A 17,256-nucleotide genomic window follows, 5' to 3' on the forward strand; every position below is an offset into this window, starting at 1 on the left:
ATCCCCATAGTCTTTGTGCAGGAATTGGCAAGCTAAACCTAAAATTTGTATGGAAATGCAAAGGACCCAGAATTCCAAAAACGATTTTATAGAAGAAGGACAAAAGAAGACATATTTTCTGATTTCAAAACTTAGTATGAAACCATAGTAATCAAGACTCTGTGGTACTGGAGAGGCGCCTGGATGACTCAGTCAGTTAAGCGTCCGACTTCGGCTCAGGTCAGACCTCAGGGTTCCTGGGTTTGAGCCCCGCATCAGGCTCTATGCTGACAGCTCAGAACCTGGAACCTGTTTCAGATTCTGTGTCTCCTTCTCTCTCTCTGCCCCTCCCCCACGCATGCTGTATCTCTTTCTGTCTCAAAAATAAATAAACTATAGGGGTGCCTGGGTGGCTTAGTTGGTTAAGCGTCTGACTTTCGCTTAGGTCATGATCTCGCGGTTCGTGGGTTCGAGCCCCGTGTCGGGCTCTGTGCTGACTGCCAGCTCAGAGCCTGGAGCCTGTTTCAGTCTGTGACTCCCTCTCTCTCTGACCCTCCCCTGCTCACGCTGTCTCTCTCTCTGTCTCCTAGAAATAAATAAACATTAAAAAAATAAATAAATAAAAATAAATAAATAAATAAATAAACTATAAAAAATAAATAAAACCACACGTAGATACCACTTCACTCACAGTAGAAATCATCATAATCAAAAAGTCAGATAATGACAAGTATTCCCGAGTATGTCGGAAACCTGGAATGCTCATACATTGCTGGTGGGCATATAAAGTGGTGCTGCCACTTTGGAAACAGTTTGGCAGTTTCTTAAAAAATTAAAACTAAAATTACTGTATGACTCTTAGGTATATACCCAAGAGACAATGAAAGCATGTGTCCACACAACAGCTAATGCATAAATGTTGATGGCAGCATTTTTCACAATAGTCCAAATCGTGAAGTAATCCAAGTATCCATTAGTTTGTGAGTAGATAGACAAAATGTGGTATATCTATACAATAGAATGCTGTTCTAAAAAGGAGTAAAAAGGAACCAACTACTGATACATGCTACGACATAGTGACTTCAAAGTCATTATGCTAAGTGAAAAATTCTAGACACAAAAGACTATATATTACATGTCTCTGTTTATATAAAATATGTAGAAAAGTAAAATCTGCAGAGATAGGAAATAGACCAGTGACTTCCCGGGGCTGGCAGGGGGATTGGGGTTTGAATGCACACTGTCATGAGGGATTTGTTTAAGGTGATGGAAATGTTCCAAAACTGGATTATAGTCAGGACTGCACAACTCTATAAATTTGCTTAAACTCTGAATTCTGCACTTAAAATGCATGAGTATGTCAGTTGTATTTGAATCAAGCTGACAAAAAGTTATTATAAAATATTATATAATGTTTTTCCTTCAGTGCACCTTTACACATGGACTTCTTATATACTTCATATATATATATATTTCTTATATTCTTGAAAGACTTGAAATAAATAAACATCAGCCCTCTGTTAGCCAGGCTATTGTAAAGGGCACTGAGAGCAATTTTAAAAAGAAAATGTAGCCATTCATCTGAGGCCAGTGCTAACATCCTTGCTTGCCAGATTGATGTCCTGGTTCTCTGGTTTGAAGCTCAGGTAAGAAACAAGTCTCAGAGTCAATCATCCAGAATATGTGTCAGTATTGTTATACTAGAAAACTAAATATATTCTCACAAAGAGACTCACTAATTAATTGTCCTATGCTTCTTTTCCCAACACATGTATTATGATCCCAGCACTATATATAGTTCCAGAAACACATGGAATTTCATAAATTCTGAGTAAAATTCTGTATTTTAATACTCAATTCACACTGCATCAGAAGATGTCAAGTTTGAAAATATATAAGCGGCTATTCTCGTTGACCGTATTCTGTGAATCCTCATTTAAATTTTCAACACCAAACAGTAGGAGTAATTTTTAATGGAGATTTCCAATGAAAAACCACTCCTGTGACATGCTAATGTTGCAAAAATGATCAGGAACCCCCAAAGGTTACATCTTAAATAATGAAACTATTACATTTCAATCAAACCATCATAAAGAGGGAGGTTCATCAATAATAATAATCAAACCGTGCTAAGAAATGCCTTAAATGATTGGGCTTATTAGTTTCACTATATTGAAAAATCCATCATTAAATTACTTTCCTTATTCTTGAGACTGGCTGAGTTTTAAAAATAATTAAATAAAGAAAATAAATATTGAGTCTCTTATGCCCATGGCCCTGGTGTACAAATGAACTAAACATTCTTCCTTTCCTAAAGGATCTCAAAGTAATGGATAAAAAATTTTTAAAAATGTAAATAATTCTTTATACCAAGTAATTTAATAGCAAAGTGAATGAAGTGATTATTGAATGAATTAGTAACAGAAAATAAGCAAATAGCAGCCAAAAAGCTAAATCAGCTCTATGTTCCAACTGCTTTATTATTTCTTTCCAATAAAACTGAATGAAATAAACAACACTCCTCTTTGTCCTCTGCTTTCTTTAGTGAACATTACGTGGTAGAGGTGAAGCTTCCAGCGAGAATGTTTGAGGCCCTGCCCCTGCAGATTAAAGAAGGGCAATTGCTTCATGTGTATCCAGTACTTTTTAATGTTGGAATCAATGAACAACAAACTCTTGCTGAGAGGTAAGCTTCAGGTGTAAGACTGGTCCTCCATGTGTTCTTTTTCATTGTATGCTGAGCACTTCCATCTGCTCCTGTCCACAAAACACAAAACTCAGAAAGACTCATGGGAAACAGTCTCCCTTTTTATCATGACCAGGTTATGCAAGATAGCAAGGAGAAATATTCACATTTAAGGATCCCTGGCCCACATCAAATTTAAATGTGGCAAAGAAATGAGGAAAATATTGATGCCAATACCAAATTCTTTACAGGGATTAACTGTCTTCTTGTTTCTAAGTTTAGTGTGTATCCAGTTTTAGAAGTGTTTACATTTGGGGGGCTGGGGTGCCTGGGTAGCTCAAGTCAGCTGAGCGTCTGACTTCAGCTCAGGTCATGATCTCACGGCTTGTGAGTTCGAGCCCTGTGTTGGGCTCTGTGCTGGCAGCTTGGAGCCTGAAGCCTGCGTCACATTCTGCGTCTCCCTCTCTCTCTGCCCCTCCTCCGCTCATGCTCTGGCTCTCTCCCCTTCAAAAAAGTTTTTACTTTTGGGGTGCCTGGGTGGCTCAGTTGGTTAGACGACTGACTCTTGATTCAGATAGGTCACGATCTCGCAGTTTGTGCGTTTGAGCCCTTCGTCCCGCTCCTGCACTGACAGTGCAGAGTCTGCTAGAGATTCTCTCTCTCCGTCTCTTTCTTTGCCCCCATCCTCCTTGCACTCTCTGTCTCTCCAATTAAAAAAATAATTTTTTAAAGAAGTTTTTATGTTCGTATGTATTTCAACAATGTAAACTCAGCTAACTTTGTCAAACTTTTCTGGACCTAAAACACAGTCTGTTATTCCCTTTTGTTTTGTTTACTAAAATAGCTGTTATTGGGCAAGCTTAGCACATCTTTTCATAATAACTTGCCTAGTCAAACAACAGATGATTGTACATAGTGCCAAGAGTTAGGGTCAAAAACATTTTTGTGAGAAAACAGAGGAGTTACTTTTGCATCTTACATGGTTCACATGTAGAGATTATTGAAAATGTGGGTGAGGGTTAAAGTTCATAGAACACATTTTTTAAAGATTTTAGAGAAAGAAGTCACCATCCTGGCTGGAGAAGTTCCCCTACAGGCAGAACTTTTGGAGAATTTGATGGTCTTCCATATTTAAAATGCCTTCTTATCCATAATTCACTCTCCAAATGGCTCCTTCCCCCATAGGTATCAGTTTAAAAGTGCCTAGCATATTCTTGGCCATGACTTGATACGTATGTGTTACACCTTTACCAATGTCTTTTACTAAATTAAAAATGCCACTGCATTTACAGTCCTCCTGAATTTCAATGATGCTCAAGGTGCCAGTTTTTATCTATTATTTTCCAATGATTTTTCCTTCTCCCCCTTATCCAAAAGATATTTCCTGAACAGCATAGGTTTTCATAATTCTCACTTGTCAGTTACAAAATTAGGTGGCAGCTTTGTATTTCATGTTTAATTTCCAACTGTGCAGAAGCCATTAATCTTTTTTCTTATAGTATGCATAAATCAGAATATAATTGTATTCACTGTGTTGTACAAGTTTTCTTTGATAATTGAACACTTTTGCAAATCAGTACCTGAAGTCAGATTATATTCCAGTCATTGGTATATATGTACCTCACAGCAAGTTCAGTGGTTGAGATGAATGATATTTATGAATGTAAATTACACAATTTAGGGGAGGGGGAACAAAACAGCACTCTAAATTAATTGTCTCTTCTTTGGTACACTAAACTACAGAGTGTTTGGGGTTTGAATTAATAAGTTTCAACCTGTGAGCATCATCTAGAGAGATATGGAAGTCACCATGTACAGACTTTCAAAGAATAGTTACCACTGTATTTTCAAGCCCTCTACATTAGGTTAATTTGCATCATTTATGTCACTGTGACTATTTTAGTTGTTAGTCACTTTATTATAAAAAGTCCCTTCTAGGGGCACCTGAGTGGCTCAGTTGGTTAAGCATCTGACTTCGGCTCAGGTCATGATTTCATGGTTCATGAATTCAAGCCCCACATAGGGCTCCGTGCTAACAGCTCAGAGCCTGAAGCCTGCTTTGGATTCATCATCTCCCTCTCTCTCTGCCCTCTCCCACTTGTGCTCTGTCTCTTTCTCTCTCTCAAAAATAAACATCAAAAAATAGAAAGACCCTTTCCTTTTTTCTCTCTTATCGATCTTGCATATGTTACGTGTATGTGTGGTGCACCTGTGTGTGATACACTACACACATAACTTTTTTTTTCATATCTGGAAGCTGTAAAGACACATAAGAGTTGAAAAGGAGATAAATGGCAAAGTACAGAAAAACTTGAAGAGCTTGAAGAGAAGCAGGAAGGCTGACACTTAGACATCATGCAATTACTGATTTCAGTAAATTACTCCCTCTCTGTTCTCTGAGCCTTATTTCTCTGAATCTGAATTTTGAGCTTTACCAGGCAACATCTGCAAGTTAGGTATGCTATATAATCCAGGTGCAATATTTATTTACCCATTGCCAACATGTATGTTATGTGTATCCATTCTTCATTAAATAAGTATTAAAATGGGGCAGCTGGGTAGCTCAGTCGGGTAAGCGTCCAACTTCGGCTCAGGTCATGATCTCACGGTTGGTGGGTTCAAGTCCCTCATCAGGCTCTGTGCTGACAGCTAGCTCAGAGCCTGGAGCCTGTTTCAGATTCTGTACCTGTCTCTCTCTCTTACCGTCCCCTGGTCACGCTGTCTCTCTCTCTCTCTCTCTCAGAAATAAATAAAACGTTAAAATTTTTAAATAATAAATACTAATTATTCTAGGCTATCACAACAAAATCATTCAGACTGGGCAGCTTACACAACAGAAATGTATATGTCATCATTCCAGAGGCTGAGAATTCCAAGGTCAAGGTTCTAGCCAACTTGGTTTCTGGTAATAGCTCTCTCTGACTTTCTCTCTGTGTGCTCACTTGGTCTCTTATTTGTGTGCACATAGAGAGACAGTGAGCTCTCAAGTGTCTCTGTGCACAAGGACACACTAATCCTATCAGATTAAGGCTCCCGCCTCATTTAACTTTAATTACTTCCTTAGAATCTCCATTTCTAAACACAGCTCCTGGGGCTTGGGGGCTTCAAAATATGATTTTGGGGGAAGGACATAAACATTTAGTCCACAACAATAGTATTACTCCAGCAAGGGTGATATTTTTTTTAATACCAGTTGATTATAATTCATGAAAAAGTTAAAAGAGTGTATTTCAGAGTTTAAGAGAAATCCTCCTGTAGGTTTTCCTTCATCTATACTCGCATTCTCCAAGTTTAACTCAGCATAGATATTGAACATTGACCTTGTACTAGGCACTACTCTGCCAAGCTAAGGGACATAGGGAGCATGCAGTGTGACAAGAAAAATGGATATGATCCCTGTTCTAAAAGAACTTACCATCCAGCAAGGAAGCCAAGTCAACAAATACTGTGTTACAGTTTGACTCATGCAAGAAGCAAAGAGATGTGGAAGGGGCAGGGATAGTGGAGGAAAGAAAGTGATTCACAGATGGGAGGGGAATGCATCAGGAAGGTTTCATGGAATACATGACCCTAAAGCCTGAAGGAAGAATTGACCAAGCAGACAGGAAGATAAAAAATTCTAGTTAGAGGGAGAATAACATGTGAAAAGTTCCAAAGGTATCAGAATGCTGCTGATGGGGGAGAAGAATATAACTACATTCCTACAAGGGTTTTGGGAAGCCTTTCTGGAGAAGTTAGATTCTAAACTAAGGGGGTTAGACTTTGTCCTTACAAGTAGAGAAGAGTCAGTGAAGTTTAGTGAGTTGATATGAGGAACAGGTATTAGATTCACTTCTAAAACATTTTGTTTATTACACGCGCTGTATATGGCATATAGTCAAAGTTAAACAAATATCTGTTGAATGAATGAATGATCTGACCATGGTGTAAAGGAGAGACTGGAAGGGAAAGAGATTGAAGGCATAGCCCTGGGGTATTTTGGAAGCTGTATATCCAGTCTAGAGTGGATGTAATTAAATGCCTAATGTATAATTACAGTGTTAAGGAAAAAGAAGGAAAGACTGACAGAGATGTGAAAAGATCAATGAAAACTGGATGGGGTGGAGAAAAGAGAGGAAATCCAGAAGAGTGCCTAGATTTTAACATGACTTAATGGCAAACTATTGGGAACATGTTTAACTCTAAACAAAAGGAGGAGGTGGTGGTTTAAGTCTGTCATCTATTTAAAAATAAGGGGTAAAAAAAAGCGTCACTTTCAGGAGCTTCTTTATAACCCATAACTGTTTTCTTTGTTCTGTTTTTAGGTTTGGAGATGTCTCTTTGCAGGAAAGTATTAATCAGGAAAATTTTGAACTTCTAAAAGAATATTATGCAATATTTATGGAAAAGATGCCTCCTGATTGTAAGTATGCCAGCTTTAGAAAACAACAATAATAATTTCTTGATTATAAATTTTTAGGACAGGTCAAACATAGAGACCAGTGGGAGAAAGACACATGGGGTAAGGATGGGAGAGCAACTTGGAGATTATCTGAGCCAAAAAGACTGATTGCCAAGGTGGCATGGCCGTCACCTGCCTCTCAGCCTTGATTGCGCTCTTGATGTCCTGCTGCTCATGCTGGGACATTAATTTTAGTGCCACTGGAAAATGCCAAAAATCTAAAATAAGGAACTTATAATTAGAAATCTCAAGTGAATCCACTAAAAAGCTTATAGAATTCTTAACCATGTAAAAGGGATTCATAAACATTTAACTTTCTGATTTATAATCTATGTCAGATATATCACACATACACAAGGAAAAGATCAGATAGAATACAACTTATACAGGTAATAAAAAGTGATATGAACTAAGGAACTAATTTATTGAATAGAGTTATTGGAATTTTTATGTGCAACTATTAACAAGGCATCCAAGCCTATAGAAATGTACCTTACACTTCAAGATGTTTTTTCATTGTTCAGTTCTGCAGTTCTTTTCCCCACAAAAGTAAGCACACAACACTTGAGCAACTCAAAACCAGAGAATCAAAAATGTAGTTGGAGTTCATCAATAAGTGACACAAATGTGTTATAATATTGAGATATTTATATAAGAAACTAGGTTTTAATAAAGTAGGAAATGTTTAATATTTTTAATCAAAAGCTATTATGAACATCTATCATCTAATCACTGGTGATTTGTTCACTGCTCTGTATTCTGATACTTAATCTGAGATACTTTCGGTAGAAGAGAGTTTAGGACTTTTCATAACCCAGTGAGTCTTGCATAGTTCAAGTGTGGATAGTTAGAAAATTTCACCTGCAGTTTTTGTATTATTTTATTTCACATGAAATGGTATTTTTATGCCAAAATGAAGTTAAATGCAGGGAGACTTTTTGGCAGCCAGCATACCTGTGAATTCTAAATTTAATTACTTGAAAAGTTAATAATATAAAGAATTTCATTAGTAACTAATGAAAAATGGTTTATTTTAACTTGGATGTTGGTAGATAATTTTTTTACAAGTTATCTAAAATTTGGAATTCTCAGCATTCTTGTTTTAGTGCCTATGTATTATTTTGAGAGAGCACAAGAGAACACAAGTGGGGTAGAGGCAGAGAAAAAGAAAGAGAGAGAAAGAAAGACAGAGAATCCCAAGCAGGCTCCCCACTGTCAGTATAGAGCCTGACCTGGGGTTTGATCCCAGAACCGTGAGATCATGACCTGAGCTTAAATCAAGAGTCAGAAGGTTAACCTACTGAACCACCAAGCACCCCTGGAATTCTCAGAATTCTTATAAACTTGTTTTCAGTTTCTATCAGTTCTTTCAAAGTGTGGTCACAGGACCAGCAGAATCAACATCATCTAGGGACCTGTTGGCAATGCAAATTCTCAAGTCTCTCTATAGATCTATTGGATTTTCCCTGTAATCTGTGTTTTAATAAACCTTTCAGGTGATTTCTAATCAATACTAATGTTTGTGAACAAATGATATGCCCTCATTACTCAAAATATATATTTAAAAGTATGTTTTTGGAAAGTCTGTAAAGGGCTTCAATACAATATACAAGACAATTATGTTACCTTAAAAATATGTATAAGTCATTGTTGAAATATGTATAAGTCATGAGTAAATTATTGTCTGAGATATGAAAGTCAAAAAAACTCTGCATTCAAGTCATTGAAATTCTTCATAAGAACAGAAGTTTTAAAACTTTGAAACATAATATCTCATATAGTAAGTTGCTAATTAAATATAACTAAGTGTGTTTAAAACTTGTAAATATATTTCATCCTTGAAAACAGGGTAGATTGCATCAAACCAATTATATTGCAAGCTAGACAATTGTCTTAATGTAGTGAGTGTTTCCCGATATTTTGTTTCCTATTATGTCAACATATTTTTGAGACAACCCTGCCACAGATTTGGCACAGAATTCTGTGATACGGCTTTGGTTGTTTTCCATAACAGAAGTCCAAATCTGATCTACGCACTTATACTGACATTTGTAGGGTTGTTCCTTATGCAGGAAAGTTATAACTCAAAGCACATTTGAGTTATACTCCATTCGGGAAAGAAGCTGTAAAGCTTATTAACAGTGTGAATAAAGGATAGACTACTTGTAAAGGAGGAAAAGAATTACCATGCTGGATCATACCCATAATCTGTATAATCTATTATTTTTTCTTTCACAGTAAAATTAGGAGATAATTCGTGTCAATGTTAAAAGGATAAGTTAATCCTCCAAACCATTACTTTCACTTAGTAATCCATTTTGAATGTGCTGTCCATTAATTAACCCTGTTTTTCATGATTTATGAATTAAATAGTTGAATTGTACATTATTCTACATGTTTTGAAAAAGAATTCCCTTTCTTCCCAAAATAATTTTTTTTAATCGTAAGGGATGTCTCCTACTTTTGTGACATTGGCATTGAATGAATAAATCCATTTCAACCGATGGGAGAAATACACATATATGATAGGAGACTATCCATTAAGTACAAGGAAAGAAGGATTAAAGAACCCTCAAAAAAAATGGAGAAATTGTTCAGATTGAGGGCCATCAAAGCCCTACATGACTGTAGTTAAATGAAAAGGATTTCATCCAGGAGAAGATAAACCAGAATAACAAATATGTTGATGAAGAAAAAAGAAAGATTAAAGAGAAGCTGTTGGGTTTGGTGGTTATGAGCATTGATGACATTCCATGGAGTCATTTACATAAAAACATGGAATGGAACCACATCAAAGGCATTTAACAAGAGAACTCATGTTGTACAAGCAGACAGTCAGAGAGAAAGCTACCCTCCTAGGAAGGTTTATAGTGAATACAAAGAATGGAAAATCTAAATTGAAAGCAATAGAATCAAGGAAGAGGTGTTTTGTCCTTTATTTCTCTTTAGTTTCTTTTTCCAAGAGAGATGAAAATTGTAAAGACGTGGAAGTTATAATACAGTAGCAAGGAGCTAAGGATATACTCTGGATTCTGCATAGAGGCTCTACAATGATAGGACCCCTGGAACTAGCCAGAAAGCCTTTGAGGGACCTGAAGAGAGCTGAAGATTATGCCTCCCATATAATACAGAGACAGAACATTACTCTGGAAAAGAGTAGTATTCTGTCTTTTAGAAAAAGAAATCTGCCATGCCTTGCTGAAGCCCCTATAGCACCTGAAGAAATTCAATAAAAGGTCACAGATGATTCTTTAAGATTGGTGCTCTGAGTATGTAAGGTTTGGAAAGAGGCCAAAGTATAGTTTAGGTCTTCTGGCCCACCACTGTCTGTCAGGTCTCCAGGCTCCTTTGGTAGTTTCAAAGGGAAAAGCTTTGAAAAGAGATTTTGTTCACAAGCACTTTACTAACTGTAAAAATCACATCAGTCGTGGTTTTCCCTGAAATCCTGTAATTCTAACATAATTATGAAAACATGATTCTTTAACTATAATATTTTAAAATCTGTGCATGAGTGTCAAGCACTCTGATGTTTACTTTTGCTGAGCTAAGATTTAGTTAACAGGCTACAATTTATTTAGACCAAAATATTTTTGTGTCTTTGAACTTATTTTTTCAGTTAACATTTTACATTTTTTAATATTTTGATTTATCTTATCTCTCATTTAAAAAATAACTCAGTCAGTTAGTTAAGCATCCAACTCTTGATTTCAGCTCAGGTCATGATCTCATGGTTCATGAGTTAGAGACTTGCATCGGGCCTTGTGCACGAAGCCTGTTTGGGATTCTCTCTCTCTCTGCTCCTCTCTCACTTTCCCTCTCCCCCTCACTCTCTCAGAAATAAACAAATCAACTTTAAAAAGTGGGGGGTACCTGGGTGTCTCAGTCAGTTAAGCATCCAGCTTCTGCTCAGATCATGAACTCACGGTTTGTGAGTTCGAGCCCCACATCGGGCTTACTGCTGTCAGCACAGAGGCTACTTCAGATCCTCTGTCTCCATGTCTCTCTGCCCTCCCCCACTCTCTTTCTCCATCAAAAATAAGTAAACGTTAAAAAATAAAATGAAATAAAAATATATCAATGGAACAAAACAGGCTCACTTAAGAATAGAATTAGAAAAGTATAATATTAAAACTCAAAATAATGTGAAATCTATAAAAAGTAACAGGACTCTATTAGTACAAGAAAACCTACACATGAGAGGATTTCCCAGAAGCAGATGAAAAAGAAAGCTTAACTGTGAATAAATGTTGAATATCTAAAATCTAATTTTGTTAGGTCAGAAAATGGATCAACTGGCTCTTCATATCTAATAATTTGTCTCTAAAAAATATTGCCATACAGCAATTGAAAGTTCAGCAAGTTTTTTCAAACATAACATAGAACTTTCTAGTAAATCAAGATAATTTTTCTAGAACAAATATATGGTAATAGTCCCCTGGGTAAAATTATTGGATTTTGTTTCTCTAAGAATGGAAAAAATAAATAAATAAATAAATAAAACAGAGCTATCAAGGTATCATTCATAATTGTACTTTATGTAATATAAACTTACAAATGGATATATCAGACTACTGCTAAGAAACAGAGAGCTAGTTACAACATTTATAACACATACTATCCTCTGGAAGAAAGCAGCCCTAGGACTTGCCAAACTTCTGTAGCTGATCACACTGTTGGACTTTCCATATGGTTCAACGCCAGAGAGTGTGGGAGACCTGTGGTTGGCACACATGCTAACAGATACCTTGTGTTACAAATGGGTAAAATCACTGAAGAGCAGCAAATATATCAGTTCTTGGGATATCGTGCATATATCAGAGAAAAGAATTGTGCCATATTTGCTCTGTTTATTAATGAAAATTAAGGCTAGTTAAATGGATATTTCCTTCAGTTAGTAATTCTATTATGAGCTCTGGTCACAGTCCAGAAAATATGTGATAGAATCAATAGTGACAGCATCAACTATGTGTGCCTCATAGATGGGCAATGCTTCATAAACAAAATAAGGTGCATTTGAATATCAGTCGACTTACTGTTTATAATTGGAGCCCACATGTGTTGACACTTGCAACATGGCTCACGGCTTCCACAAGTTTAACCGTGCTGCCTTTACTCTCTCAGAACAAGCTACGGTGGGTGTTTCTGGCCTCTGCTTTTCAGAGCTTTCTATCCTTGGACTACCACCCATCCTGACCCTGGCTAACCAGACCTCAGCAGTTTCTGGAAATAACCTGAACTTATAAAATGAGAAATGAAATAAGGCAGATATTGTTGTGGAAATCTGGTCTGGATCACTGGCGGAAGAACCAAGCAGCACTCGGAGATCTTGGAAGGGAGGAGGTTTATTTTACACTGGTGGGCTCAGAGGAGATGATTCTCCAGAGGGCTGAGCCCAGAGCATCAGTAGAGGGAGTAATTTATAGCCTGTTACTTCCTCATTCCTCATTAATGCATGAGACATGCTGTGTGGGAAGAAGAACCTGGAAGAGAGAGCCTTTGATCAGGGACAGGTATTTCCTTACCAGTCCTGCTGGCCATCTTATAACAGGTTTTTCCCTATCAATATCTTAAAAAACATTAAAAAACATATGCACAGACATGCAGTTGCACACATACACACAAACACACACACTCACACTCATATACACACCCCACTAAAGGCCTTCTGATAAAGAGACTTTCTGATACAGGTTAAATATTTCCTAGGTTTTAAAGTAAATTTCTAAGGTATTAACTTTTCCTCCTCATGTAATAATACTAGATCTCCTCTGAATGATTTATATTAACATATATGATATATAATTATATATATTATTATATATTGTATATGTATGAGATATATATATATATATCGTAATATACTCATTCTGAACATTAGGACAGCCTTTCAACATTTCAGAACACTGACAGCAAAGGCTAAGGTTTTATTCTGTCAACTAAGGTTCAGCTATGGGTGACAAAAAATACCATAAGACCCTTCCCCCGTTACCTTTCTCCTTCCTCCCAATATATCTTGTATCTGTTTTCTGTCTATAAAATTTAAGTACGAGGTCAGGAAATACAAGAAGGATTAGCCTGCACACAGGGTCATGTCTGAATTAGACATGTTATGCTAGCCTAGGCAGTCCTTTGGTAAAACAAAAAAATAGAACCAAATCCTTAGTAGCCATATTAGTCCAAGCCCAGTCAGGAAACATATTTGAGGAATTTGCTATGGAGCATTGGTGATAGACATAAAAAAAAAAAAATGGGAGAAATGAACCAGGGATCGACTTAGCCACCCTGAGTTTAGCAGTAGCAGGTGCTCAAGGGACCTAGGTCAGATGGAGTGTCACCAGAGCACAAAATCTAGGGCCACCCTGCTGAATCAAGGTTCTCGATGGGGACGGTCCCATAGAAGCTGGGACCAGAGACAGAAGAGTTGCCCCCTGGGCACTGGAGCTATGTGGAACCCACAGTCATATCCAGAAGCAGAAAGATCAGGGGTGAAATTTACTGGTCTCTGTCTCCCTGCTTCCTTTAACCTCACTCTTAATCATCATTGTCCAAACTGAACTGTGAGTCAGTAGGCAGCAAGCAGCCTGGGAACAAGGATTCTTGTGATAAAGAGCAGAAGGGGAAAAGGTACAGATAAATATGAGAGCAAATCGGCAGTTGACCAGCCCAGTCTACCTCTCAGTCATTCAGCACCTCTTTTTACTTTTTACCCATGGAAGAATAATTTCAAATGATCCATATCTGGATATGAGGTCAGCAATTTGTGTTTTACCAAGCTCTCCAGGTGGCTCTGCTGAACACTATGATTTGAAAACTATTCGGTTAGACTTGTAAAATCTTATAGATTAGTTATCAAATTGTAAACTTATGTTTTGTGTTTAGTTTATACTCTAGACCTGAGTATAAAAGAAAATGAAATTCCCAAAATATTGAAATGTTGTATCTTCTATTGCTTGTTGTTTAACCCACATTGAATGACCTAAGTGAAGTGTGTATAATGTGTACAGCTCAGATGTAATCATGATTTTGGTCAATGTGAGGTTACCTTGATTGATTATGCCACACTAAATTAATGTGTCTAAGTTTCCCAAGCACGAAGAATGATCTGACTAGCATAGATTTTTGGTGGTTTTAACAAACAGGAAGACATAAAATATAAGAAGATATAAGGTTCTTGAATTAACACATGAGTATCCTTCCGATAGGTACTATAAGTTACTACTATAATCAATTTACTACTAATAATTTCTGTCTTGCAGACATCAAATTTTGATACCATGTTCAAATACAGTTATACACATGAAAAATCCAGTTATTCATTCAGATATTTTACTTAGTTTGTTTCAAACATATGTGTATTTGAAAACATTCAGATAGCTGAGGAATTTTTCACATATCATCCATATGTTTGTCATTACATAGACATTAAAGATGAGTACAAGGTGTTGGCAGTATAGGAGAAATTATTTTATTATTCAAGACTACCTTAAAATTGGAAATGTTTCAAAATGAACAGATAAAAGGGGAATTTAAAGATTACCAGCTGGCTCCAATTTTTTCTCTACCCATTTTTTTTTTGTTTTTGTTTTTGTTTTTGCTGAATCCACTCCAGTCAGCCTTTGCTCTATATAACTTTACTGAAACCGTTTTTTTCAGGGTTTAGAGGCAGTGGTCAGTTCTCTGTTCTCATCCTATTTTATCTAGTAATAGATTTTATATGGTTATTTTTTCCATCTTTCATCCCTTGCTTCCAGGCCACTACACTTTTCTGTAACTGCTTCTACAGCCTGACTACTTTTCAACTGCCATTACTGATTCTTCATTATCTTTCTGGCCTCCAAATGTCAGAGGGCTCCAGGATTTAGTCTACGGATGTCTTTGCTCTAGTTGAACACAGTCTCATTGCTTTAAATATCATCTATTAATTATCGACCTCCATTCCTACATCACCAGCCCATCTCTCTTCCTGGAACTCATATATCCTGCTCATCACCTCAATCTTTGTTCCTAACATGCCCTAAAAACTTACTTTTCTAGATTGCCTGGGTGGCTCAGTTGGTTAAGTGTCCAACTTTGGCTCAGGTCATGGTCTCGTGATTCATGAGTTCAAGCCCCGTGTTGGGCTCTGTGCTGATAGCTCCGAGCCTGGAGCCTGGAGACTCTGTGTCTCCTTCTCTCTCTGCCCCTTCCCCACTCACGTTCTCTCTCTCTCTCAAAAATAAATTAAAAAAAAATTCAAAAATGTTTACATTGCGATCTCCCATGTCCTAGTTCCCTTCTCCATAACCTACCTCCATAATCTACCTTCATCTAGTGTACATCACTTACCTTGTTTGGCTGTGTGTATAGATATATAATACTCATGAGCACCTTGCCCCTCAGGATATATTTTAAGAAATGCTGGTCTAGTCCAACTTTATTTGCCCTAAGGCTCTTGAGATCCAAGATAGATTGTGTTAAGTTCACACACCTAGCTAGTGGGAGAACAGGGACTAAGTTCCATATTTTCTGACTCCCAGTTAAGTGTTCTTTTCACTTTTATACTGCTGCTCTCCTGTTGCTGTAGTTCTTCTGATCATTTCAATTTAAAACTGCAGATTTAAAAATCATTTGCATATTTCCAGCAGCACCTTTATTTTCTGTGTATATTATCTACATGCTTATAATTACAAATGTATTTTCAACTCATTGAGAAAGAAACTCTCATGTACTTACCTCTTCAAGCTTTTAATGGTCTCTGATGTTAATAAAGATTATGAGGATTTTTTTTTTAACCTGATATATCTCTAGAAACACTTCTGTGGCTTTTTGAAAGGAAAAGTGATACAAAAAGTATTCAGTTTTAATTTTCTATGTGCAGGTAAAACCACAGACTTAGACTTCTGGTGTCCAATAACTTGTGCACCAGACTGAGGCAACAAATATAAACAATACTGCAAATAACAGAGATAGACGTACGCCTATACAGATGGCCACCTCCCTGTTTATCTCAGCATTGATCTCTGCATCTTCAATGTTACTTCAGGGTCCTCACAAATTAGATGCATCAATTTTTTGGTTAGCCCTATTCTGCTCTAATTTGTATAGGAAAAGTCTAAGATTAGTCTTTCAGTCATCCGTACATTTTTCTAAATTCTTTCCTTCTCACGGGGGCTTTCTTGTCTATAGACTAAGTAGACTAAGTTTTGCATTCCAAATTTTACCACTCATCAAAGATTGGCGAGACTCCCAGTAAACCAGCCTAGTAAGTCTTCACAAAATGGCATGAAGTCAAGAGATATGAATTCAATTGAAAGCTCACTTAGGTGAATCACTTGATGTTTTGAATGCCTCCATTTCATTATCAACTAAATGAGAATAATTAATATGTATATGCCAATACTTCAAAGTACATTCTACCATTATCTCACCAGAGAAAGGAAGTTAATATTTCCAGTGTCAGTTTCTGTGCTGAGAAGATGTCACACTGCACTTATGAATGTTACTGTGAGGGATAAGATCATGACTGTATGCACTTTGAGTTTCTCATGAGAGTTATATTTCTCCTTTGCACTAACAAGCCAACTTATCGATCCAGTTAAAATTGATTATAAAGCTCTTCCTATAGTTTGAACCAATCAGCCCCTTTCTCCATTCAGTAGCCTCTTTTCTTTTTTTTTTTTTTAAACATTTTTTTAATTTTTTTTTAATATTTTTTATTTATTTCTAGGAGAGAGAGAGAGAGAGAGACAGAGTGAGCAGGGGAGGGTCAGAGAGAGAGGGAAGAGGGACAGGGGAGGGTCAGAGAGAGAGGGAGTCACAGACTGAAACAGGCTCCAGGCTCTGAGCTGGCAGTCAGCACAGAGCCCGACGCGGGGCTTGAACCCACGAACCGTGAGATCATGACCCAAGCGAAAGTCGGATGCTTAACTGACTAAGCCACCCAGGCGCCCCAGTAGCCTCTTTTCCTGTGTCTTGTGTATATCTCTTCAAATAGCTATCTATATTAACCTTAATGAATTGTTTTCTTATAATCACTGTTTGTCTGATAATCTTTTTAAAAAGCATATATCTCTTTGTGAAATGCTGTGATAGGGATGAGGTCCTGAAATCATTAGGATAAGTTCATTGGCCCCACAGTGAAGAGTAAGGTGGATATTAAAACTCTTAGGAA

At 37.0% G+C, this 17,256-nt stretch overlaps 1 protein-coding gene across 2 annotated transcripts in view; it reads left to right on the forward strand.

Annotated features, from left to right (window-relative positions):
* INPP4B (inositol polyphosphate-4-phosphatase type II B) overlaps positions 1-17,256 on the forward strand; it is a 367,279-nt gene that overhangs the window by 282,751 nt on the left and 67,272 nt on the right. For both annotated transcript variants that reach the window (XM_077755934.1, XM_077755935.1), the window contains exons 18-19: positions 2,525-2,665; positions 6,970-7,067. In XM_077755934.1, coding sequence (XP_077612060.1) covers positions 2,525-2,665; positions 6,970-7,067 — 239 coding nt within the window. The remainder of the gene's footprint in view (positions 1-2,524; positions 2,666-6,969; positions 7,068-17,256) is intronic.

This window comes from Crocuta crocuta, unplaced genomic scaffold (assembly GCF_008692635.1).
Source record: "Crocuta crocuta isolate KB4526 unplaced genomic scaffold, BGI_CrCroc_1.0 scaffold112, whole genome shotgun sequence".
Lineage (NCBI taxonomy): Eukaryota > Metazoa > Chordata > Mammalia > Carnivora > Hyaenidae > Crocuta > Crocuta crocuta.